Source organism: Notolabrus celidotus, chromosome 4, assembly GCF_009762535.1.
Source record: "Notolabrus celidotus isolate fNotCel1 chromosome 4, fNotCel1.pri, whole genome shotgun sequence".
Classification (NCBI taxonomy): Eukaryota; Metazoa; Chordata; class Actinopteri; order Labriformes; family Labridae; genus Notolabrus; species Notolabrus celidotus.
In genome coordinates, this window is record NC_048275.1 from 14659929 (window position 1) to 14682827 (window position 22899).

The window sequence follows — 22899 nt, forward strand, 5'->3', positions numbered from 1 at the left end:
AAAATCGCAGTAACAAGCTGTAATATCTTACTTAGATCATTTAGGACCAAAACACTCAAAACAAGTGAAACAACATAAAAACTGCGTACTGAGGAAAACTGTCTTATCACGCAAAAACTAAGCAAATTTCACCCTTATCTGAGATATGCAATCCTACTTAGATTTCAGTTTTTGCAGTGCAGGATGCAAAAAGGCTGAGTTGAGGAACTTTTAGCTTCCTGTTACCAATAGTTAGATACATCACAAATATATGAATAAATACGATGATGTTTCTTTACTGAAAAAATGTCAGATCTTGAAACATTGAAGTTAAAAGTGTGTATTTATAATTGTGAATGTGATACAGCTTAACAGAAAAGGAGAAAAATAAGGAATCATAACTGTTTTAAAGTCTTTGTTTTTCGTTGCATGTTTTCTCCTTGAAGGCTGCCAAAAAGTTTGTCCCAGTGGGTGAAATAGGGCGCGTAGTTCACTTTGGATTTGAAGTGGTGGAGATCGTGATGCCGAGCTCCTCCATAGAGGCCAAAGGGCACCATCCTGTGCGGCGACCAGGGAAACTCATATCCTGAGTGAGCCTCCACAGAGAGATACATGTGAGTGACATACAGCAGCATCTCTGCGAGCGGGTGACAACCCAGAAGGGCGACGTTCAGGGTTGTGAAGAAGCTGAGACTCAACATTTCCCAGGCGCTTGTGTGTTCAGTGGTCAAGGAGAAGGTGGAGGTGAAGAGGTGGTGCTCCTTGTGGAAGGTGAAGTACAGCCAGGACACTTTGTGATGCAGCAGGTGCCACAAAAAGTACTGCGCGTCGAAGAGGAGGAGGCTGGCCAGAACATCCTTAAAAACAGACCAGATATCCGGTGCAAGCGGAGGAGATGACACTGATCTCCAGTACCAGTGTAAGACAGAGAGAGGGAAAATAAAACAGAAATGGTTGTGGAGGATTTTGTACAAGCATCTCAGAGTCATTTCCCATGTCACCTTGCTGTGCGGCTGGATCTTGAATCGATGTATGAAGGAAAGCCTGGAACACAGAAAATCCAGGCAAATGTAAGGAAGGCAGCAACTCAGGTGAACAGTCAGGGAGAAAAACACAGGGAAAAATGGAGATCTGAGGAAGTGCTGATGTCTTAACCAATCCCACAGAGTCTGCAGGAGAAGCCTCTCTGTGCTGTCTGGGTCAGTCATCTCTGAAGGATGAGAAAACTTCACTGTCGTAACCTTTTAAATCAAAGATGACTCAAAGTGAAAGTGGTTTGATGAAGTGTGGAAACATTGCCTAAGATACACAGCATTTCCTGATGGGGAATACACAACTAATTATTTTGTCATGTGAAGGCTGCTAAAAATTACACTGTTAAACTTTATATTATGTAACACTGTTTACTGCTATACTTTAAAAATAGAGCAACTTACAAAAGAGACTCATTCACAAAAGAGTCCATTAAAGAATTAAATTATATGTTGTTACAGGGTGTTTGCCTGGTTTCTATGTTAATAAAGAAATTAAGAAATAAATGTGACTTCACTTTTGGTCTCTTTTGCATAAGCTTAAGCACCACCTTGTGGATGAATGTGTCACTTACAAGTCTCTACCACACCCACACACATGCTTTTATACTTTCTTGATTTGCTCAATATTTATAATTTATGTGTGAATGAATGAAAAATAAATAATTAAACAAATAAAGAGAAATATGTGTGGAGGAAGTTGACTTTCTAATGTGTGCTAAATAATATTCAGCATCTCAATTGGAAGATATAACCATATGTGGATGCTATTTATTGAATATGTTGAGAAACTTAATGCCACTTAAAGCAACATATGTCTGTGAGGTGGTATTCAGACCTGATCATGTGGTAGAATGTAAATGTCCCTGTTTCACAACTGACCTGTGTTTTCTTGATCTCCTTTAAATCGAATACAAGTAATTTATGTACCCTATTGTACCTTACAGCTGAAGTGGTTTTTGGTGTATATACATATCTATACACAATTACTTTGTGTCTAATTTATTTAATTTTGGTTATTTTTTATCATATGTAATTTGTTTAAAGTCGTGACCACTTGTTTAATGCCAGTTGTTGGCAATACTTTTGTTCTTGTTATAAAAGAAAATGTGAAAATGTGAAAAATAAAGTGTTCAAAAATAAATAAATAAATAATAATAATAATAATCTTCAGCATCATCTAATCACATATCAAGGTCTATGTTGCAGGCTAGATTTTTGGATTTCATGTTCAAAGAGCTGAACTTTTAATTGTTATTCTTAGGCCTATAACTGTCATTTGACTAGAATTTACCTGTGTCTTGATTTAAGTCATTTTTCATGCAAAATAAAAACAAAATATCTTGGTTCTAGCATCTCAAATGTAAGAATTTGCCATTTTTCTAAAAAAAAATCAGTCTTTTTCATTATTATTATTATTATTATTATTATTATTATTATTTATTTTACAATGGCTGGACTAAATCAAACACTATTGATGTGCTGCTAGTCTATGATTATCCCTGACCCCAAATTATTGATTGTTGGATACTTTGATTTGTTCATTTGAATCTATTTAATTTTATATTGTTATTTATTTTATAAACTGTGCCCTGTAGGATTACCTTGAGTGCTCTGAAAGGCACCTATAAATAAACGGTTGTTGTTGTTGTTGTTGTTGTTGTTGTTGTTGTTGTTGTTGTTTTTGTTGTTTTTGTTGTAGTAGTAGTAAGATGCAGAAATTGTAACTGAAAGTAAGCTGACTTTGATGTAGGTAACCACCTGTAACACTACAACATGACAAGGGGGGGTTCAACCTTATCTGAGTAGATGTTCTACCCTTGGTTATCATCACTGAATGCAAGGTACAACAGAGCCCTCTACTGGCTCTAAAACTATATTGCAATAATCTAAAACTGTCACAACAACTTCTTTAAAAAGTCACCAGATCTTTCTGTAATGGCAACAACAGTCCGAGTCTTGCACAGAAAAGTTATGAAGAGCTCTCCATGTTTGTCGATGACCAATGAAATAACCTTTAAGACTCCTAGAGCAAATCTAATGGTAAAATAAAGTATGGTAATAGACAACTATAGCCTATTGGCTACATGGACATATTTCTGCTTTGAATACATGAATATCTTTTTTTAGTATCTGAGACAAACACTAAACTACACTGTCTAATCTCAGTGCTCAACATCTCTATTTTGGTTGCAGCACAGAGGAAGCTGGGCGATGTACTAGTCTGTGTATGGGTGGAGCACAGAGTCAGGAAATGTGTAAGAACAACGCTGTGAAGTTGTTCCCTCGTCTTCCTCTTGAGTTTGATGAGTCTGTTCTCACCATTGATACAGTTGCAGGAGTTTGACACCATGAGCTCAGTCAGGGAAAAGAGCAAAGGTAAGTTTACCTCCTTTTTTCCACCGTTTATCAAGTAAATTTGGACTTTTCTGTCCTCGTGTGACAACATGCAGTTAGCGAAGTAGCCAAAAAATATGCTGCCTTTGAACACATGTTCTAGGCAAGGAGGTGTTTTAGATGTTTGTGTTAAAATGATATATAAAGCATCCCACAAAGCCCGGTTTGTTAGCTGACTTATGTAAAGTGACTCATAATGTTAGTCAGAAAAAACTACATTTCCGTGATGAGAGGCTCACTATTTTGTTGCTACGACAACTGAGGAGGGGACGTCATTGCACGAGCTACAGCTACACTGTAACACCCCTATGAGGTGATTTTAAACGAGTCTCTACTCAAACCTCACCCAAATGAGTCTACTGAAATGCAGTTTTAAAGTGGTAGTGAAATGAAATAATTACTTAGATGTTGTTCCTGAAGCCTACATGTCCAGTTACGTTAAACCTACGTTCAAAATGTCATTAAAAAGTAGCCCAAAACGTGCTAGCAGTGACTTAATATACAGGACGCATCAAATGTGGAAGTAGTTTATGACGCATTTGACGACCACACTTTAATATTGCGCAATTACGCTCATGCGTCATTCTAATAACATAGTACTGAGTATTTTATCTATTCGTAACATTGTATATTATTTGTAACATTTTATATATCGAAATTGTATTCTACCTTATTCTGTCTTTATTTATCAATTTTTTATTTTTTACTTGTTTTATTTTACTAATTGGAACTTTTTTTCTTGATTGTAGGGGAGAACAGGGTTGGTTGTCACACTTTTTACTGTTTTGATGATCGCTCGTCATCAAAACATCTTTCAATAGTCATTCCTACAGTAAATTGAAGCTTAAGGTGTTGGCTTGAAATGTGTATCCCTCTCATTTTCCAACTCATTGTAACAAAGAGGCAATTAATTATCAAAGACCCTGACACATTGTGACAACCAACCCCATCACGGAGATGGTTGTCACACACTATGGGGTTGGTTGTCACAATATTATTTTAATGGGAAAAATCTTTTTAAAAAGGCAAGAAGGCAGGACTAAATTTGAATGTTTAATTGCACTGACAAGTGATAGGCTTACATAACTTAATGCATTTTAACATAAAATGAGCAAGGAGCATGAACAGGAAACACATCTTTTGGCCAGCCTATATAACAACATACAGAACAAAACAAATAGGCCTAACAATAATGGCCGACTCAACTGGTTGTTACATGTCCTGGTTGAGAATGTGACGACGAACCCCAACTGGAATTTTTTGCTAGTATCAAGGCTAACAACCATCTAACAACTATTTAGCTAGCTAATAAAAATCTGAACTATAGCTGAGGATACCGAGGAGCTGAATATTTACAATTTGACATGAAAAACAAAAAGTCCTCTCACTTCAAGTTCAGCTGTCTTACTCCAGAGAAGACTATGTAAGTGAGCTCTGATCCTAATTCTGGAAATGTCTATACCCCAATTTGAGAGACAGTGCCCTCTGGTAGCGAGATATAATGAGTGTGCCAACCAACCCGTGTGCCAACCAACCCCGTTCTCCCCTACTTCTGTCTGGGTTGCTGCAACAACTGAATTCCCCCCCAGGGATCAATAAAGTAATATCTTATCTCTTAGCTTATTATTTTTATTTTATAGTAATCATGCTAACTCGTAAGCTTATTTTACTTTATGTAAATGATGTGAATCTGGAAAGTACTCTACACATTTATTGGTATGTTTGTGGATTTCGTGTCGTAGTAAAATGCAGATATCAACCTTAACTGGTTGAGTCTGTTAACATTCATTGCACCATAACCCATGAAATACTGAAACTCAGATTTGTGGGGGGAAAAAAAAGTAAGGGTTACTTTATTCTTTAGTTGATTGTTTAGGTTGTCTATAAAATGTATGTCCTGTAACATTAGATATTCTTTAATACATTCTTGTGAGCCACAGTACACCCGCCCTTGTCTGGCGTGATGTTTGTTTGGACGGTCAGAGCCATGTAAACTTTGGAAAACGTCCCAGTGAGTAATTCATGGGAAGTTTCTCTCGCTCTTTGGCCTCACATACTCTGCCATTACTGCACTGACATTCTTTGTGGCTTGGCTCTGACAGAGGACAGCTAATACTCATATGATCGTACAGTGTTTCATCATACATGTGTACTCCCTTTTTCTTATTTCACTTTGTTGCAGAACATCCCACTGGGCAGGTTATAAGCATTTAATTACAAAGATATTATGATGATAACTAAGGTCTCAATACAAAATGACTGTGACATAAGCAAGAGACTTATGCAATTTCCTATTTCGTACAATATATTGCATTTCTCGTTGGCTGCCCTATGACGTCCAGGAAAGCAGATAATAATGTCACTGTGATTGTTTTTGCTTTGCTTCACTTTGGCATTGGACATTTTCCAGAAAGAGATTCATTGTTATTTTTAACTAAATGTTAACAGGATGTAAATGTCAACAGGCAATATGTTAGTAACTAAACAGGGTTATCAGAGAAGGGCTCCATGTTCCTTCCTCACATGTTGCACATTGTGATACTTGACTGATGTGTTACTCAGCCTGCTGCTTCTATATTTAGAGGTAAAAACTGTGCTTCCTCTTTGGGTGGAGTGCTCAGTAGAAACAACTGGATTTATTTAAATATAATTTAATCAAGTACACTAATGCTATTTCTGTCTTAAATCTACTTCCCTGCCCAATAAAACAACTACTTCTGTTTCCGTTTCAGGATCTGAGCTGCATCGTTTTCTGCAAAGTGTTTCTGAACAACTGCATTAGAAACAAGCTGAAGATGCAAGGGGCCATAGCACGAGTGTGTATGGTGGTGGCAGCGGCCATATTAAACCATCCCTTACTGTTTCCTCAAGAGAACAGCACGCTCCCAGAGCAGGATGAGGAGCTGATAAGTCGCATGAGGGAGCATGAGGAGATGCTGGTAAAGGAGCAGGCCCGGCTGGAGGAGGAGTTGTCACAGCTGGAGTCGAAGCAGGAAGAATCGAGCAAAGAGGGTTATAGTTGGTACTTCTGGAGCGCTGTGTCATTTGTCATTTTCTTCACTATTGAGATGTGCAGGGTGGATATTGCTGACACAGACGTCCGCCCTGTCGAGGATGAGGACATGTTTTCAGAGAGTGGATCTGTAACGCCCAGGATGATGGTTCTAGATAAGGACCTCTTGAGCAACTTCTGTGACAAATGCACTTACACGTCCGCCCACGAGAACTGGAGGGTGAGGGAGTTCGTCGAGGGTTTTGCTGATGACCTGCTGGAATCACTCAGGAGTGTCTGTGACAGGGAGGCAGACATGGAAGTTTGGGACTTTGTCGGGATCGGGAGCATGTTTGAGTCATGGAAGGTGTGCAAGCCACTCATGTGCGACCTTTTGGTGCCTTTCTCCCCTCCAGACCCGCACTCTTTTCAGTTCCAGCTGTGGTGCAGCTCCTCCAGCGACGTCCCTCCAGACATGCAAGGCTGCGGCAAAATAAAGGTAACCAAGGAAAACGAGGAGGGGTGTCTTTGTGGCTCTGCTAACCTGGGAGAGGACATGCTTTGTTTGTTGCACAGCAGGAATGATGTCACCAAAGTGGACCGCAGTCCCGAGGAGCTCCTGTGCTCCAGGAACACACCTTTCTTGGCCAAAGATCAAGTCATGAAGTGGTTTCAGATATCTGTAACTAAAGCTTGGGGACGCATCTCGCACAAATACGACTTTGAGGTCACTTTCCGTAACCTGGATGCCGCAGGCGCTCTGAAGATCCGCTTCCGCTCAGGGAAAGTCATCGTAATGAACATCATACCGGTGGTTCAGTTGGAGGATACGGATGCTTATTTTGTCTCCCACTTTCCATCAGATTGTGAGAGTCCTGCAGACCCGTACTGGCCTCTCTCTTTTGCTGTCTACGAGAGGAACTTGTTGAAATATTATGCAAAACGCCTACCACAACATTCCTGTCATTTACACTGCCTCCAGATTGTTACCTTCCTACACAGGAAGCAGACAGGGCTCACAGGGAAAAGCGCACTTACAAACTACCACTTTAAGACAGCACTGTTGCACTTGCTGCTGAGTAAAAACAGCTCTTCCTGGGGCTACGAGAACATGGAGCACAGACTGCGAGACGTGCTGTGCTTCATGCAGAAGAGTCTGCAGGAGAAAAGACTCCATCATGCTCTCATCGGGAACAGTAAAGTGCCCAAACATGCCCAGGTTCCCGAGATGATTCGTACAGCAGAGCCCGTCAACCTGCTGCGATCTCTGGTGCTGCAGACGGACCTTTACGCTGCAACAGTCAGGCATTTTCAGGAGATGTTGAGAAATGCTAATGTCTTAATACAGGAATACACGCCTCAGTTATCAAACGGATTCTTACACCACAGCCGAGATGAAAGTTTGTGAGCTTTGGCCGAGTTAGTCTTCAAAACTATCTCCAATTTTAGCACTTCCTTGTGTCTTTCAGATCTACTAAGAATAATGTCACATGTAGCACCAGAAACACAAGTACTGAGATAAAAAGGTGCACATACAGAAGTTATTTTTTGCTATTGAGGTAATCTAGGCATACCGGTTTCTGCTGCAGCTGCTTTCTTGTCCCTCCACACGGTAAGAAGCATATCAAAATACCTCTTTCAAACAACACATTAGAATTTCAACAGTGGATTTGTCCTTTTAGAAACCTAGTTGCAGGACAGCCTGTGTCCTGAAGTTACTACAGGTATAATTACCCATGTAAAAGTAATTCTGTACACTGTTTCTGAGGCTTTACAAGTTATTTTCATGCAGGATGACCATTTTTGGAATGCATTTCCCTACTCATCCACAAAAGACGAAGCACTTTTATTGCTAGGGGAAAGACTCTCACACATATACCTCTCATATTATGGCAGTCTAACCGGTTTTAATGCACCAAACAGTGCATTCGTTTTTTTGTCTTCATTCACACTTTTGCAAATATGATGGCAGCTATTAAATACTGTAATATTTTATATTTGATACTTTTTATTTTTCTATTAAAAAGCGAAGGTTCCTTTTTATATTTTTTTACTGGGTGTATTTCCCAAATTTAAAGCTTCCATGTTCGGTAAAGCTCCTGGTTTTTAGTTGTAAACAAATCAAGGCGGACTCGAAGTGTGTTTTTGTTTGTTTATTGGAAGACAGACAGAAAACTCAGATCGTGACAGACAAGACATTTACAGTACCTATCAAAAGAAGTGCCAAGCGTTGGAATGGATGATTCAAAATAAAGCAAGTTGTATCTATGTTTTGGATGTCCAATAAAAACTATGTTTCCTCATTGTAGTGTTTTTCTGAATATTTTTTTATATTTTGTTAACACATAACTCCAGCAGGCTGTACGACAGGGGAAATCAATGGGTTAGTGGCTTGTTAGTTAGAGGTGTGATGCCAGAGTTCTCAGTGTCACAAAGGTGATCATCAGTATTATGCTATTTTACACACACCTTTATAACATGTTGTTGCACTGTGAGAAGTTATGATTGGAGTAGGATTCATTGCCTATAAAAAATTCTGGTGTTTCTTATTCTTTATCTGACAACAGTTTCTATGACTGATATTGATTCTGAGCATACATACAGTAGTAATGCAACACACCAAGAGCTTTCAGCTACAGAGGTTACAACTATATTGATTACACTGTGATGAATGGGAACGTGCAGCTATTCAGAGCTAATTAAAGAATGGATGTTCAATCAGTAAAATTTATTTGCTTTTAAGTGATTTTCATGTCTCCTTTATTAAGGATAGAAATAAACACAATGCTAAAAAAGCTGTATGAAGTTATAAGTTTAAGAGCTCTACAGTGATGCGGTTGTCATGTTATAAATACCTTGACTGAGGTAGACGATGTGCTATCATTACAGTTTAGACAGAGAAAGACTCAAACGTCTCGTTTTTATGGAAGCACACACAAAGCCTGATGAAGAAACCCTAATCAACAAAGATAACCACTGTCAGTACCCATGATCTCTGGCCAGTGTTTTTGGTTTTACAGCGAATTCTAATAAAGCCTGGCATGTCAAGCTTTGCTCTTTAGTACACTTGTCTGATTGAAAAATGACAAAACACATGGATAAAACAAACACGGATTGCTCATGGTTGAGGTTACTTCTACAGGCCCAGGTCGTAGTTGGGTTTCCCCTCCCCGTAGCTCTTGTAGAAGGCCTTGTAGGTGTCCGCGCTGTGGGAGGAGGCTTTAACAGCTGGATCCTCCATCATGCGCTCAGTCCACTTCTTCAGCTCAGGTGTGCCGTCAAGGCACCTGGAAAGAGAGAGGGAACAAAACCATTCAGATTAAATGAAAGCACACCAGTAGAAAGAGCATTAGATGTTCTAAAGGAAAGATGAAATGGACAACTTGCTGTGTGAGTCCTGCTCTTCACTGGACTTTGTATTGTACTTCATATTTGTTTTGAACATCTTTCATGAATAAAATGTATTTATGTCAAACATCTTCAGAGATTAAAACTTACGCCTCCAGCCCAAAGCTCTCAAGCCTCTCGAACCACGGCCACATCATGTAGTCGATCATCGTGATGGAATCTCCACCGAAGAACATGGTCTTCTTGTTGACAAGGTCCTAAAAATAAAGATTATATGCATCAACTTCATTGACGATAAAATGATTTAAACTAGCAAAGTAAACGCGTTCAGCTCTTGAGTGACCCAGCACTTGGTACTTTGGTAATCACTGTGGTGATGACAAGTTAATTGTTGATGATGATAATGGAAGGTCTTAAATTGTTTGGTTGCTTCATTGTAAATGTTCCTTATTTTACTATAAAATAAAAATAAAATCCTTATTTACTTTTGTGCATTGCCTTCACACTGCTTGGCAGTACCTGCATCCAAATGGACTTGAAGCACTTTGTTACTCTTACTGATCTTGTTTCCTCTTGTCTAGATCTTTGCTTGTGTTGTTTTTGTTCTTGAATGTACGTCGCTTTGGATAAAAGCGTCTGCTAAATGAAATTGTAACATTGTAAGTTTGACTCTTACATTATTCTATATGACCTGAAGCGGCTCAAATTGAAAGTTGCCGCAGAGACTAAATGGGGTCGTGCTTGTGACGCGTCTTGCCATGAATCAAAATAAAGTAAGTTTTCTATTTATTAACAAACACTCAAAATAAATCAATACCAAAAATGATCGAAATAAACAATGACAATGACGATGGCGGTCAACAAAAAATACTCAACCCCACTCACCCTCTTTGTATACCTCCCACCCCCAACTGAACAGGTACTTAATAGGTTAACCACACCCATGAACCCAAAACCGGAAATGAAGTAAACATTAAAAAAGGAAATAATCATGATTAACGAATAAGACAGAAAATCAACATTATGACCCCTATATGACCATTGGTTGTTTCATAGACAGTTACAGTTGCACAAGTTCATTTCTAAGGACAATACTGAGCCTCTAAGTCTGCAGCTCACCTCATTCAAATTGGCCAACTTCTCCTTCAGTTCAGCGACCAGCCCTGAAACATCATCACCCTTCATTCTCCCTGTTGGGATCTTGAAGAAGTATGGAGTCACCTGGAGAAAAAGTGATTATTTGATTATTTTAAAAGCTGAAAGGAGAGTATACAAAATAAAAACAGGATTTAGAAGTCAGTCTTTAACCTTCATACCTTGGAGAAATGCTCCAGCATCATCTTTTGTTGAGCTTTTCCATAAGGAGAGGAAGGGAGCAGCTTCTTGGGGTAAACTTCATCCAGGTACTCACAAGTGATGGGAGATTCGTATATGACTTCACCAGCAGGGGTCTCCAGTGTCGGGACAAGACCGAGGGGGTTCTTCTCAAGGAACCACTCTGGTTTGTCTTTCAGGTTGATGTTGATTGTGTCGTGCCTGAAACAGATTTAGAAAAAGTCATAAAAAAAGGACAGAATAAAAGAATCTCATGGTTCATATCAGTGATTGTTGTTTAAATCAGTGTAAAATGCACGTGTCATTACTTGATCCCTTTGGCAGTCAGCACCAGTCTGGCCCTGTGAGCGAAAGGGCAGAATCTCATGCTGTAGAGCCTGATTTGGTGTTCTGGGACCGGACCAGGAGCGGTACTACCTGAAAGAGATTCAAAAAATAATTACATACAAGTGCAACAACATGAACATGTTGGGTCTTGTTTGCTTAAAATGAATACCTGAAAGTTTCCACTCAACTATATTTCTGTAACATTAACTCAGACTGTTTGTTGAGATCGCTGCTGTGTAATCTGCTTTTCCATTTTAAACTTAAACATGAAAACATTTGAGATAGTGTACTTGGTGATCTAAATTTATCTTCAGCATGAAATATCTCAAAGCCAAACTTATGATCATATTAAATATATGATGGAATCTTACAAATTACACAACTCAAAGTATATAAAGGAGTCAGGATGTGTTCCACCTTAATCAGTCATTTAAATAAGCACCTTTTGTATTAACCCATTCATAACAACTGAAAATGTATGACATTTCTAAAGAAAGCAGTCTGCACAAAGATGATTTAGCTTAGATCATTTATGTACATTTACTGATTGTACCTCTGCTTTTTTTTTTTTTACTTAACTTTAGGAAGTTTATTACTACACTGTAGGAAGATTAGGCAATGTCTATCAAATGTGAAAGTCTGGAGTAAATTTCCATAGCAGACAGTGCAATAGAAACTGATAATGTATTTTAACATAAGATCTGCCCTGTGGTTAATATGAATTGTGATCACCCACTCAGTGAATAAAAAGGGTAGACCGCACTAATCTCACACTGATCTCCTTTACGGTTGTTAAGGCGGCCTGGAGGAAATCCCTGCTCTGGTTGGGCAAACATTATTAAATCCCTATTGTGGTTAAGATTGTGATGTAATGAGATCACTGTTATCAGCGCACATTATTATTACAATTGTGGAGTGTAGATAAGAACTTCATTATCATAGGCATAATGCTTTTTATAATGGTTTACATAGAAGCAGAAGCAAAATCAGGAGCATTGCTAAGTAGGTTTTACACATACAAGAATTTTTGGCGGAAAAACATTTAACACGTAGTCCCGTACTGTAGAAATATACTACTGTCATGGAACCTTAAATAGAATAAGATTCAATAATTAAAAACTATATAATGTTGATCAGTATCACAATGGTGTACAATATGTACAACATTATCATAAATATAATAGTTAGTTAAAGAAAAATGTCACAAAGAAGTTAAGGCAAGCTTCAGTATAACATTATTTCAAACAAAGTTCAAAAGAATGGTTTATATGTCAAAGGAAAATACTTTAACTTATGCCCCAGTTGGCTATAATTCTCTCTCTTTTTACAAGCAAACAATCAACAGTTGACTTGTTCTACCCTGGGGCACGCTATATAAAAAAAGTGGACAGGCCGGCTTATCCCAGTCAACAAGACTGATTGACGTAATAGTTATTATTTTATCCAAACAAACAAAAAAAACACACAAATGTTGGGGAGTGGTAACGTTTGACACACCTGTATAAGCTGCCCAAACTTGAAATGAATTGCTACAACCTTTACAGTATTATTTATTTCCCATTATTATCTTGTTGTGAGACAGTCTGTTTGGACTCAGCTTTTAGGAAATAAGACCATGTGATTATTTTTTAAGGAAACTTATATAATGGGTCCCTTTCAAATGACTGACTAAAACTGTTAATTGTATTTCTTGTCATTAATTTCATTATTACTGTTAATTTCATTTTTAATTATATTGCTTTCTTACCACTCTTCTTTTCCTCTCTCTTCCTCTGTTTGTGTTTTTTTTATTTCATTTTCTCTTTGTTTTCCTCATTTTCTCTTGTAAAGCACCTTGGATCAACTGTGATCCAAGATTTGATTTGATTTTAAAATATCTACAGAAAATCTGAAGATATTTCAGTGTTCTGTTACATCTGCTTTTCATTCTAGTGTGCACAAAGAAAATATCTTACAACATTTTAGACAGCTACTTCACTGTTATCTCATCACTATACTATTACCTATAATTCAATACTATTTAAAAAGAATCTTAAACAGGATAATGGACGAGCTTTGTTTAAATGTCATAGTGAGAGTAATATGATTTGATCATTTGCACTTCATGCAGTTTCGTTTCCACTGTTCGTTTTGTAACCTGAACTGCGGAAGTTAGATTAACAAAATCACGATGACTGTGCAAAAAAACATTCCAATAATTTTTCCTGCATCTGACAGATTACAATACAGTAACCGGCTGAGTATATATGGTGTGCAAATAAAAATAAAAATAACTTGACCAATTTCACTCAAACCTTTGCATTCAATTAAAATTAATTAAATACTTTCAATTCAATACTCCAATTGACTATATGATTATAGAGGTAATGAGGTTTAACTCTAACACCTGTGTTTATCATCATAGTTTAGCTAGCTAGAGAGCGTTTCCAGTTAATTTTTTCAAAAGTGTACTTCTTACCTTTAGCAAAGCACTTCTCGGTTGACATGTTTCTGTTTCAGGTGGCGAATAAATGCAGTTTCAAAACGGCTCTGATGGAGAAGGAGAAAACTTGACAAGAACACAACGTCCTCAGTATCCCAATGTGTGCTCAACTTCCGGGTATTCGAACATCACCTCCAGGTTGCCTTCACGTGCTGCTCACATATGCTCGAAGTTCTCAGTGTTCGTATGCAAGAGTGGTTGTTATGACCGGACTGTTCACGGGTTTTTTTAAGTGATGGTTCTAGAGCGTGATACAAAAACACCATGGATGTGATACTGGCCATTGTGAGAGGTCATGCTTTTGTTATCCAGTTGGCAAATCAAGCCCTTATAATGGAATAAACAACTTTACTGTGCTGAGATAAAAATAAAGATAAGTCGAGATCTCGACACACTTCTCCAAATACTCGTAATCACGAGAAAAAAGAGTAAAGAAACTGAATGAATGCATGCCCGCTTATAGTTCCTGTAAACTTGTACTAATTAGAAAATGTTGACTTCCACGCTGATGCTTACTTGGAAGCTTATTTTTCCGATAGTCTCAACATCACGTTAATGCAACGAAAGCACCAGCCAATAGAATAAGAGGACGGTTACTACAGCGGTTTCTTGTTGCCATGGATACGCAACGACTCTCCTGCTGGTTTGTTTGTGTTGGACAGAAAAAGTTTAATTTTACAGCGTTTGACTTTGTTCTTGTCTAAAAATGGATGATACTGGAAGTTTAGAAATCAGGTATTTCACCACTACATCTCACATATGTATCTTCATTGTGTTGATATTTAAACTACTGTTTATTCCACTCTTGTTTGAAGCAGTTAAGCTAGCTTGTAAGTAATGTTTACCCTAAATGACCCGTCTATGTTCTGTGTCACTCTCCAGATGGATACAAGGTTTTACAGGCAAGAGCATCACCTTTGTCGACAATAAAACAGCGTGTTATCCATGTGGGAGTTGTATCTCTTTCCTGAACCTGGAGACAAAAGCTCAAAGTGTGTTACAGAGTCCTGGCAGAGGTGTTGGGGCATTCACTGCCAATGCCAACAACGGGATTTTTGCTTTCTCTGAGCAAAAGCTGTGTCCATCTATATTTGTATACGTTTTTAAGGAGCTTCACTTGAAGAATGAACTAAAAGGTAAGCTAATATTAACTCCAAAATGAATCTTAATCTGATCTGTTTCCATAATGTAATGTTATTTCAAGGTTTTCATTGTATGCATCTCTCAAATATTACAACTTTCTCTCATCCCTGAAAGCATATCTGTTTTGTTTTTTTTCCATTTCCCTTTTATTCATTTTTGACTGATTTTGCAGGTATACATTTTCCAATACATTCTCAGTACAATTCATACAGTCATGTCATTGTAATGATGACAATGCACAGGTGTACAAAATGACAACATAAGCCTACAAATGGTCAGTTTTTATAACAGTATGGAGAACTAGCTATACTCATTCTGTAGTATCATATAGGTGTCAAATAAGTTTGATAAATAAAATACAAATTTGTTGATTCATGATTAGGATTGCGATGAATGAGTTGTATTTCTCCAGACATTGGCCCAGTTTATGGATGACTCAGAGCAGTCTTTATTCCATTTAGATAGAATTGCTAATGGAGTTTGTGTTTGTTCTAACAGAATATTATAAACCAGTGAGACATGTCATTTGGGTAAAAGTAAAAGTTTCTTAACAAATACCATAACTGGATGGGCAGCAAATAGTGGCTGGTCAACTGGAATATTTGCAGCTCGTATGGCTAAGCGCAGTTGTAAAGACAAAAAGAAAGTGTTGCTTGACAATTTATATGTAACTTTTAAGTATTGAAAGCTTCTTAATCCAGAATTCTCTGTAATATCACCCAAACAGCGTACTGAAAGCGTATCTGTTATTCTTTTCCAGGGGGAGCCCAACTAGACTACACATCTCTGACATTAAGTGATGGGGGTCCTTATTTAGGCTGTTGCTCATCTCTACCAGAGTACACCATAACTGTGTGGTAAGCCACTGAGAGATGCTCCCTCAGATTGTGTGCTACATATTTCACTCATGTTAATTGGGACTGATCCTCTATGTTACTATGATCTTGCATGTGTGATGCAGGAACTGGGAGAATGCTGAGCAAATATGTTCAAAACCAAATGCTGGGCAAGGAGTTGTTTCATTGCTGTTCAACCCCCTGAACTGCCTCCAGCTCTGTGCCCAGAGCACTGCCGGCCTCACTGTGTGGAATATTGAGAAGAGTGGCAGCTTTCATGACCTGAGACCAAGGTATATTAAAGCTGTCTGCACAATCCAGTGGACGGGATGTGTATCAATGTATGGACAGAGTTATTCTGTCAATTGCATGTGATATGACAAATAATTAAGCTATATTTAGCATTTATTCTCCATCTCATTTGCTTTAAAAATGACTTGAAACTAACTCAAACCATTATGTCATGTTGTACTGCAGTGTGATAAACCTTCCAGCAACTGATGGATCCTTTGTTGAAGGTTTGACTGCTACCTTTCATGCTGCCAATGAAAAAATTCCCTATTTTGGTCCAGAGATGCCTCCATCAGCCATCACAGGGCTCCACGGAGACAAGGCAGAAAGCATTGTGGTATTATCCCAGTCTCAATCCCACACACAATACCTACAAAATAAATATATTTTCACCATCTTATACATTTGTTTTATTGATACAGCTGTATTTGTCAGGAAAACAATTCTGCTGTCAGACACACAAGCAAAGACAGAATGTAAACTATTATCAAACTATCTGTTTGCATAGACTAAACTCTGCACCAAGGCCAGACTGACTCCTACTGCCATCTGCTGGACAGCGAAGTCAGGGCTTTATGTCGGCTGTGCTGAAGGCTTTCTACTGCTTGTTGATCCAGAGAGTCTTTCTGTCTCGATCCTCTTCAACCCCACAAGTAAGCACACGCTTTCTCACACACACTATTAAAACTTTTCAGGCTCTTAAAAGTTGTCTGAGACTCCCAAATTAAAAAGATGGTGACAAGGTTTTGCAGTTTGCAGATTTATTTTCCAGGCACAGCCATGGTTTCTGATGTGTCAACATTATATTTAATAATTAATTTCAAATAAACAACAACATAACTACTAACAACATGCTTAACTGATAGTGGATTAAATGGATTAAAGTAATGCAGATAAACGACATGGCTTACATGCTCAGGAACGCATAGCAGGGGAAGTGGATGGAGATCTGAGAGACCTTCATGTGGCTGCAGACACACCTGTCTGAAAAATCAATCAGGCAGACCACATTGTTGCAGTGACAGCTTCAGCCTCCAGGGGCCACCATTTAGGCAGCATGGAAATAATTCACATCACACACTAGTGCTCTTGGATGTAGTAGATACTTGAAATCATTACGTTTAATAATTTGTATTTCACTATAAAAATGTTTTAACTATTTTCTGGTAATAGAAAACAGATCTGAGTCATATTTTTGTATTCAACGTTTTTTTCTGCAGCAGATACAAGTCCTGAACTGAGACGGATCGGCTTTCAAGGTTTAACCCTTAACAAGACTGGTTTGACTGCTATAGGAAAGGTACAAGTCCAGGCACCCTTTAACATATACTTTGATTAACATTTTATTATGCATTATCTCTAATCTTCATCATTATTATCATAATTGATCCAATATAAAAGAACTCTGACATGCTGATGTTTTTTCAGGAGTGTGTGGTGCACTGTCTGCAGTTCAAAGAGACACAGATTAACATCACTCAAACGTGGCAACTAGGAGATCCTGTCACAACTGTGATGCACTCACCAGACTATGAGACATTACTTGTACCCTCTAATACAGTAAGAACTTCCCTACCGTGCAGTCTGTTGTACAAAAATACACAGTAATCCATCAAAGGAAAACATGAGAGAAAATACATTTGTTATGAACAGACATGTAACAGTTTTCTCATCCATCAGGGGCAAATCTACAAGTTGAACCCAACATCAGACGAGGTTGTGAAGATCCTGGATGTTCTGAGTGGCAACTTTGTGGCAGCAGCTGTGTCGCACACTGACAGAAACATTTGTGTGGTAAAATATTTGTGTTGCTCAAGAGTTACAGAGTCTGTCCAGTGCAATTTGGATCTTTTATGTAAGTGGTGGTGTTTGTGTTCTTTTGCTGGTTCCAGTCAGTGAGGGAGTCTGGAAATCTGCAGCTGTGGTCCACAGATGGCCTTTGCCTCGGTTCCCTGTCGCTTCAGACTGAGGTCAGATTCCCGACATCAGAAAAATACAGAAGAGCCACGTTAATACACTTGTTCTCTAACTATTCATATGTATACTAACTTTGAATTGTTTACACGAAACAATCAGAAAGATCAGAAAAGAAGGGAACGTAAAGCCTGTATCGTCTTTATTTAGGTGACAAGTCTGGCCTGCTGTCCTGTTGCACAGTACGCAGCAGTGGGAACATCTTCAGGATATGTCCTTTTCATTGACCTGAACAGGGAGCTGCAGCCTCGCTTGGTGCATCAGGTTCACCTGTACCACTGTCCCGTGAATCACCTTGTGCAAGTATCCTCTATCTGTTGACGCTTCAGGGTTTTAACACTTACCTTTTACAAATGAATCTCATCCTCTGTTTTATGGGTAAATTATCTCTACCAATAAAATCAAATGAGTTATCTGTACTCATAAAACACAGGGGGTAACTGCATGTCTGCTTGTGGTCAGGAAACATCAAACAAATCAAACTTTTACAAGTGCTCTTACTGTGTGCTTTCTGTGTTTATGTCTTTATAGCTTTGATAAAGAAGGACACTATCTTTTCACTGGTGGCTCGGATTCTCATATCTATGTCCTGGATGCAAAGCCATCGCAAAGGTTTTCAGTCATGGGATACACAGGTAGGCACTTTTCGTAACTGATAAGTCATGTTACTGCTACTGTACTCACATTGTAACTTTACCAGGTAGAACATGTACCATTCCTCAGCCAATCACAACCCTGTGATATCACCAGCATGCAGGTCCTTCTCATCCTTTAGAACCCTTTGTAAATCCTTCAAACAGGAGCACCATTGTGTTTTTTTTCTATAAACCACCATGATGTGAATACAGTTTGTTGGTAGGTAGTTGAACCTCACTTATTCATAAGAGGAAAAATGTTCGCTGACAATAACAAGAGCTTCTTACTAACCCTGGTTAAGCTTGAAGAGCTGCAGCTCTAGGAAGGTACATTAGCAATGTAGTTAAGATTCACTCAGGACTTTTTCTTGGTGTACTAACTCAATATTAAAACTCAGCGAAGTATCAGGGAATTATGAAAGAATCTCAGTAGGAGCACACTGATGGTGTCACAGGATCGTGATTGGCTGATCCCAGTGTTGTTGTAGGATTCTAATGTGAGGTGTGGATGCAGGGAACATGTCCTACTGGGTACATTCGCAACAGACCCTTAGTGCAAATCACATCAGTGTAATTCTCTGGTTTTGGCACTAAAGGCTTGATATAGATGTCTAGTGGTCTAATTGTCCAGTATTACTTTAACTATAAAGAACAATGATTCTTTTTTTAGTTATATTTTGTGGTATTTTTTGCCCTTATTGATAGAACAGCTAAAGAGAGAGTCAAGGTTTACAGCCTCCGTATATGGGGTGTGCGCCCAAACCACTAGGCCAACGGCGCCTTGAGAACAGTAATTCTGAGGATGTAATAATTGAAAATTAAAATTGGATGTGAGTGTGTAAAGGGGAGGGGGAGTGGACACAGTCTGTTTATGGTCCTCACAGCCTGTGGGAAGAAGCTGTTCAGCATCCTGCTGGACCTGCAGCAGATTCCCCTGTACCTCTTCCCTGATGGCAGGAGGGAAAATAGGCAGTGAGAAGGGTGGTGGGGATCCTTGAGGATGGAGAAGGCTCTGCGGATGCAGTGCTGCTGGTAGATCTCCATTAAGGAGATGAGAGGGGCACCGATGATTTTGCTGGCTGTCCCGACTACTCTGTTAAGCTGCTGTTGTTCGTAGGCCTTGCAACTCCCGAACCAGGAAGTGAGGCTGTATGTCAGGATGCTCTCTATGGTACCTTGTGAGATTACCTTGTTATTTGCTTTTCCTTCCCAGTTGTTTCTGGACCCATTTTATCACTGTCCGCACAAAACATCCGGACTTCCAAACAGGTGAAAGTTCTTGCATTGTGCAGTGGAGAGGAGGGCAGACATCAGAATGGTAATCTTCTCACGGTGCTGACTCTGCCTACAGGGGATCTTTCAGGTACTGCGTTATGTGACATTAATAACTCTTATTCTGTTTTAAAACTCTTATTTAAATAAAGATCATTAGAAAATTGAATAGGACAAGCTATCTTAAAATGATCCATAACAAGTCTCGAGGAGAGAGAGATTATGGTAATGTAGAATAGATTAGAGCCAGATGTGTCCATGGTGAAAAAATGACATGAATCATGTAGCTTCCTTTACTACACAGTTACACCATCTGTAGGCAGCAAATTATGTTCAATACTTGACCCATTCTTGCTCTTATTGTTTTAAGTCAAGGACTCTCATCATTCTTTCACAGGAAGACTTTGACAGTGGACTTTAGTTTTTCTTCCAAACAGATAATCATGACCAGAGACAGGAGCAGAACCGATTACTCACACTCAACTGTACTTTTTTTAATCCTTATGTTTGGACATGTTGTCACTGCCACTATTAAAAAAAGGAGAGAAAAGCCACTGAGCGGCTCACAAAGACACACCCTTTGTTTATACAGATGGGGAAACTATGTTGAACAAGAAAGACTATGAGACAGACAGCTCTCTGGAGGAAAGTGCAAACACTAAGTCTAGGGAGTGGCTGCATTGAGAGTTGTGACACTCACTAAAAACATCTCTTCAGGGTATTCAAAAGAGCACTCTGCATGACAGTTATAGGACGCATATTACTTTCAATCAGACATAAGGAGAATCTCAAGTGTTGATTAAAACATTATTTGATTGTCATAGTGCCATAAGACAGCGTATGAAGTGAATTTAAAGTGCCCTCTTGAGCTGATTCAGCCCTTCCACTTTCTAAAGAAGTGTTGAGTGAAGGGATTAGAATGCTCTCTATGGAAGTTGTTACAGGATAAAATATATACTACTTTTAAGAACTTGTGAAGTTAATCATTTTTGTATGCCTCTAATCATATCTGTTGGTCCAGATTGTGTAGACAAACACGATTGTCTGTCTACGAGCATCCTGAAAGTGTCCAGATATGAAGTGCCTCATCCTCTTGTATCCTGTGTCCTGGGCATCAGTGAAGTCTTTGCTTACTGCCACAAGAGGAAAACTCACCAGAGATTTCAGCTTCCACAGGTTTACTGCTACTTCATATGTCAGATCATTGTGATCCTTGGTCTCATTATTTCAGAAACTAACACATCTCTTGGTGTTTTGCAATTCCCCTGTATTTCTAATGTATGTCATGTAATCTTTAGCCTGTGCTCTGATTTTTATTTTTGGCAAAGGACACAGACGGTCCCTCCAGTAAAGAGGTAGTCCAACTAAAACCAGAGCAGGAAGTGAAAGGTCATCCCCTTGGCCCTGCCTCTGTGGCTCTGTCTCCTCACAACTTGTGGCTGGCTTCTGTGGGCCGAGATGGTTTATTACTCATCAGAGAAACCGCCTCCATGGTGGGAGCTCATTTATTTATTTAAATGTACTCAGGTTTTCATTGTCTTCTGTATAACAATGCTGTTCCTACACCCACAGGAGAAATACATCGAGCTGCATTGTCATTCAAGCCGTCTGGATGGAGTGAGGAGTGTATCTTTCTCAGCAGACAGTCAATCACTCCTCACTGCCGGCTATAAAGACGCCTCTCTTCTGTGCATTAATCTCAGGTAAACCTCAGCACTCTGTCATGCTTAAATAGTGCATCACTGTGAACAGCAGGGGGAACTGTTGCTCGTAGCCGTGATGTCACTCTCAGGCCATTTAGAGAAGTTTACAGAGAGAGCTTTTCTTTTCAAAGAGGATTTATCCTCTCTTAGTGTTGGCTGTGAGGCATCAGTAAATAAATACATGTGAAGTGTTGGGTTGAGAGAAGTCACGGTCATAAAAAAGTCCTCACAGAACAGTCTGAACATTGAATCAGATCCTCTTCAGAGCCCACATCTGCTTCCTGTGCTTGCTGTCACAGGCCTTTGCTTGAAGTTTACAAACTGTTTCTTATATTTCACAGGCTGAGATATTATCTAAAACATCTTAAATCAATGTTATTATTACGTTCTAGAAACTGCACTATTTTACATTTGGTGTTTGGTCTCCCAGTCTAATCCAGTAGCTGATTAAAGTGACAATGAAATAGGGATTTAAAGGACAGTTCTGCATGTTCTAATATTCAGCCTCATTGTCAACAAACCCCATTAAAAAACAAAAACAACAATAAAATAAAAATGTCTGATAACAATGCCTACATAAATGATCTCTCTGTCTCCCCCTCAAATAAAAGAAAGTCACATTGATAATATGTACCACTGCGTTCGTTGACTTTCTCTGTCACATGGGCTCTGTGGTTAACGTTGGGTCAGGTCTGAGTCACACAAACTGTCTTTACTTCTGATTGAGGATAATATGGAGTTTCACTGAATTAACTTAAAACATTTTTAAAAACTAAGATATGTATTTCTGATCAGTTTCCATAGATTCACTTTAACAACAGGAACAAATGGGTGTGGTGCGGAGTGCCAGAGACAGAGTCGGGAAGTAAGGAATTTTTGAGACAAAAGAATGCACTGTGATTTTGAGCTCTTCAAGGGATTTGCAGATGACAAAACCCGGACATATGCAGTCTAATCTTTTAAGGTTATTCCCTTAAAAACTTTTCATAACGTGGTGATTTCACATCTATTGTCGTGACACCTATATGACTACAGAAAAAGCCTTTAACAGAGCCTGAGAATGAGACTTGACAGTAATTTGGGGGAAATCTGTGCAAAGTAAGCGATTCAATAAACCAATGTGACACCATAATTTATTATTCCTCCCAATACAT

The 22899-nt window shown here is 38.8% G+C and overlaps 4 protein-coding genes across 10 annotated transcripts in view; 2 read left to right on the forward strand and 2 right to left on the reverse strand.

Moving 5' to 3' along the window:
* LOC117811623 (cholesterol 25-hydroxylase-like protein) lies at positions 1-17157 on the reverse strand. Of its 3 annotated transcripts, none has more exons than XM_034682015.1 (2): positions 17073-17157; positions 1-1023 (listed from the first exon to the last, which is right to left on the reverse strand). In XM_034682015.1, exons 1-2 carry the CDS (start codon positions 17123-17125, stop codon positions 375-377), a joined length of 702 nt encoding a protein of 233 aa, XP_034537906.1. In that variant the 5' UTR covers positions 17126-17157; the 3' UTR covers positions 1-374. The 3 variants fall into 3 exon arrangements, 1 of the variants encoding a protein (XP_034537906.1); XR_004631032.1 differs by lacking the exon at positions 17073-17157 and adding an exon at positions 3809-3913 and having other exon boundaries at positions 913-1023; XR_004631031.1 differs by lacking the exon at positions 17073-17157 and adding an exon at positions 3333-3753 and having other exon boundaries at positions 938-1023.
* Positions 2901-8702, forward strand: itprip (inositol 1,4,5-trisphosphate receptor interacting protein). 3 transcript variants are annotated; one of them, XM_034682012.1, is made up of 3 exons: positions 2961-3053; positions 3207-3389; positions 6140-8702. In XM_034682012.1, the coding sequence occupies exon 3, from the start codon at positions 6203-6205 to the stop codon at positions 7805-7807; it is 1605 nt and encodes a 534-aa protein (XP_034537903.1). In that variant the 5' UTR covers positions 2961-3053; positions 3207-3389; positions 6140-6202; the 3' UTR covers positions 7808-8702. The 3 variants fall into 3 exon arrangements, with proteins under 3 accessions (XP_034537902.1, XP_034537903.1, XP_034537904.1); XM_034682011.1 differs by having other exon boundaries at positions 2901-3389; XM_034682013.1 differs by lacking the exons at positions 2961-3053; positions 3207-3389 and adding an exon at positions 3617-3720.
* Positions 8538-14031, reverse strand: LOC117811624 (glutathione S-transferase omega-1-like). The gene is made up of 6 exons (XM_034682016.1): positions 13868-14031; positions 11391-11499; positions 11064-11283; positions 10867-10968; positions 9898-10004; positions 8538-9686 (listed from the first exon to the last, which is right to left on the reverse strand). Exons 1-6 carry the CDS (start codon positions 13893-13895, stop codon positions 9536-9538), a joined length of 717 nt encoding a protein of 238 aa, XP_034537907.1. The 5' UTR covers positions 13896-14031; the 3' UTR covers positions 8538-9535.
* Positions 14467-22899, forward strand: part of cfap43 (cilia and flagella associated protein 43) — a 22889-nt gene continuing 14456 nt past the window's right edge. For 2 of the 3 annotated variants that reach the window (XM_034682008.1, XM_034682009.1), the window contains exons 1-16: positions 14467-14626; positions 14774-15027; positions 15795-15891; positions 15996-16163; positions 16348-16498; positions 16670-16814; positions 17382-17461; positions 17590-17721; positions 17842-17955; positions 18054-18131; positions 18286-18434; positions 18667-18770; positions 19984-20133; positions 21064-21218; positions 21371-21535; positions 21615-21745. In XM_034682008.1, the coding sequence (XP_034537899.1) occupies positions 14598-14626; positions 14774-15027; positions 15795-15891; positions 15996-16163; positions 16348-16498; positions 16670-16814; positions 17382-17461; positions 17590-17721; positions 17842-17955; positions 18054-18131; positions 18286-18434; positions 18667-18770; positions 19984-20133; positions 21064-21218; positions 21371-21535; positions 21615-21745 (2102 nt within the window). In that variant the 5' untranslated portion in view covers positions 14467-14597. The remainder of the gene's footprint in view (positions 14627-14773; positions 15028-15794; positions 15892-15995; positions 16164-16347; positions 16499-16669; positions 16815-17381; positions 17462-17589; positions 17722-17841; positions 17956-18053; positions 18132-18285; positions 18435-18666; positions 18771-19983; positions 20134-21063; positions 21219-21370; positions 21536-21614; positions 21746-22899) is intronic. The other variant, XM_034682010.1, reaches the window with a different exon arrangement.

Bases quoted from the DNA above. Each gene is read 5' to 3' on its own strand.
- LOC117811623 (XM_034682015.1), bottom strand. From the start codon at position 17,125: ATGAAGGTCTCTCAGATCTCCATCCACTTCCCCTGCTATGCGTTCCTG. The intron at 1,024-17,072 runs GTAAGCCATGTC...TCTGTGTTCCAG, and splicing joins TGCTATGCGTTCCTGAGCAT to GCTTTCCTTCATACATCGAT.
- LOC117811624 (XM_034682016.1), bottom strand. From the start codon at position 13,895: ATGTCAACCGAGAAGTGCTTTGCTAAAG. The intron at 11,500-13,867 runs GTAAGAAGTACA...AATCTCTTTCAG, and splicing joins CGAGAAGTGCTTTGCTAAAG to GTAGTACCGCTCCTGGTCCG. The intron at 11,284-11,390 runs GTAATGACACGT...AATCTGTTTCAG, and splicing joins CTGACTGCCAAAGGGATCAA to GCACGACACAATCAACATCA.
- itprip (XM_034682011.1), top strand. From the start codon at position 6,203: ATGCAAGGGGCCATAGCACGAGTGTGTATGGTGGTGGCAGCGGCCATA.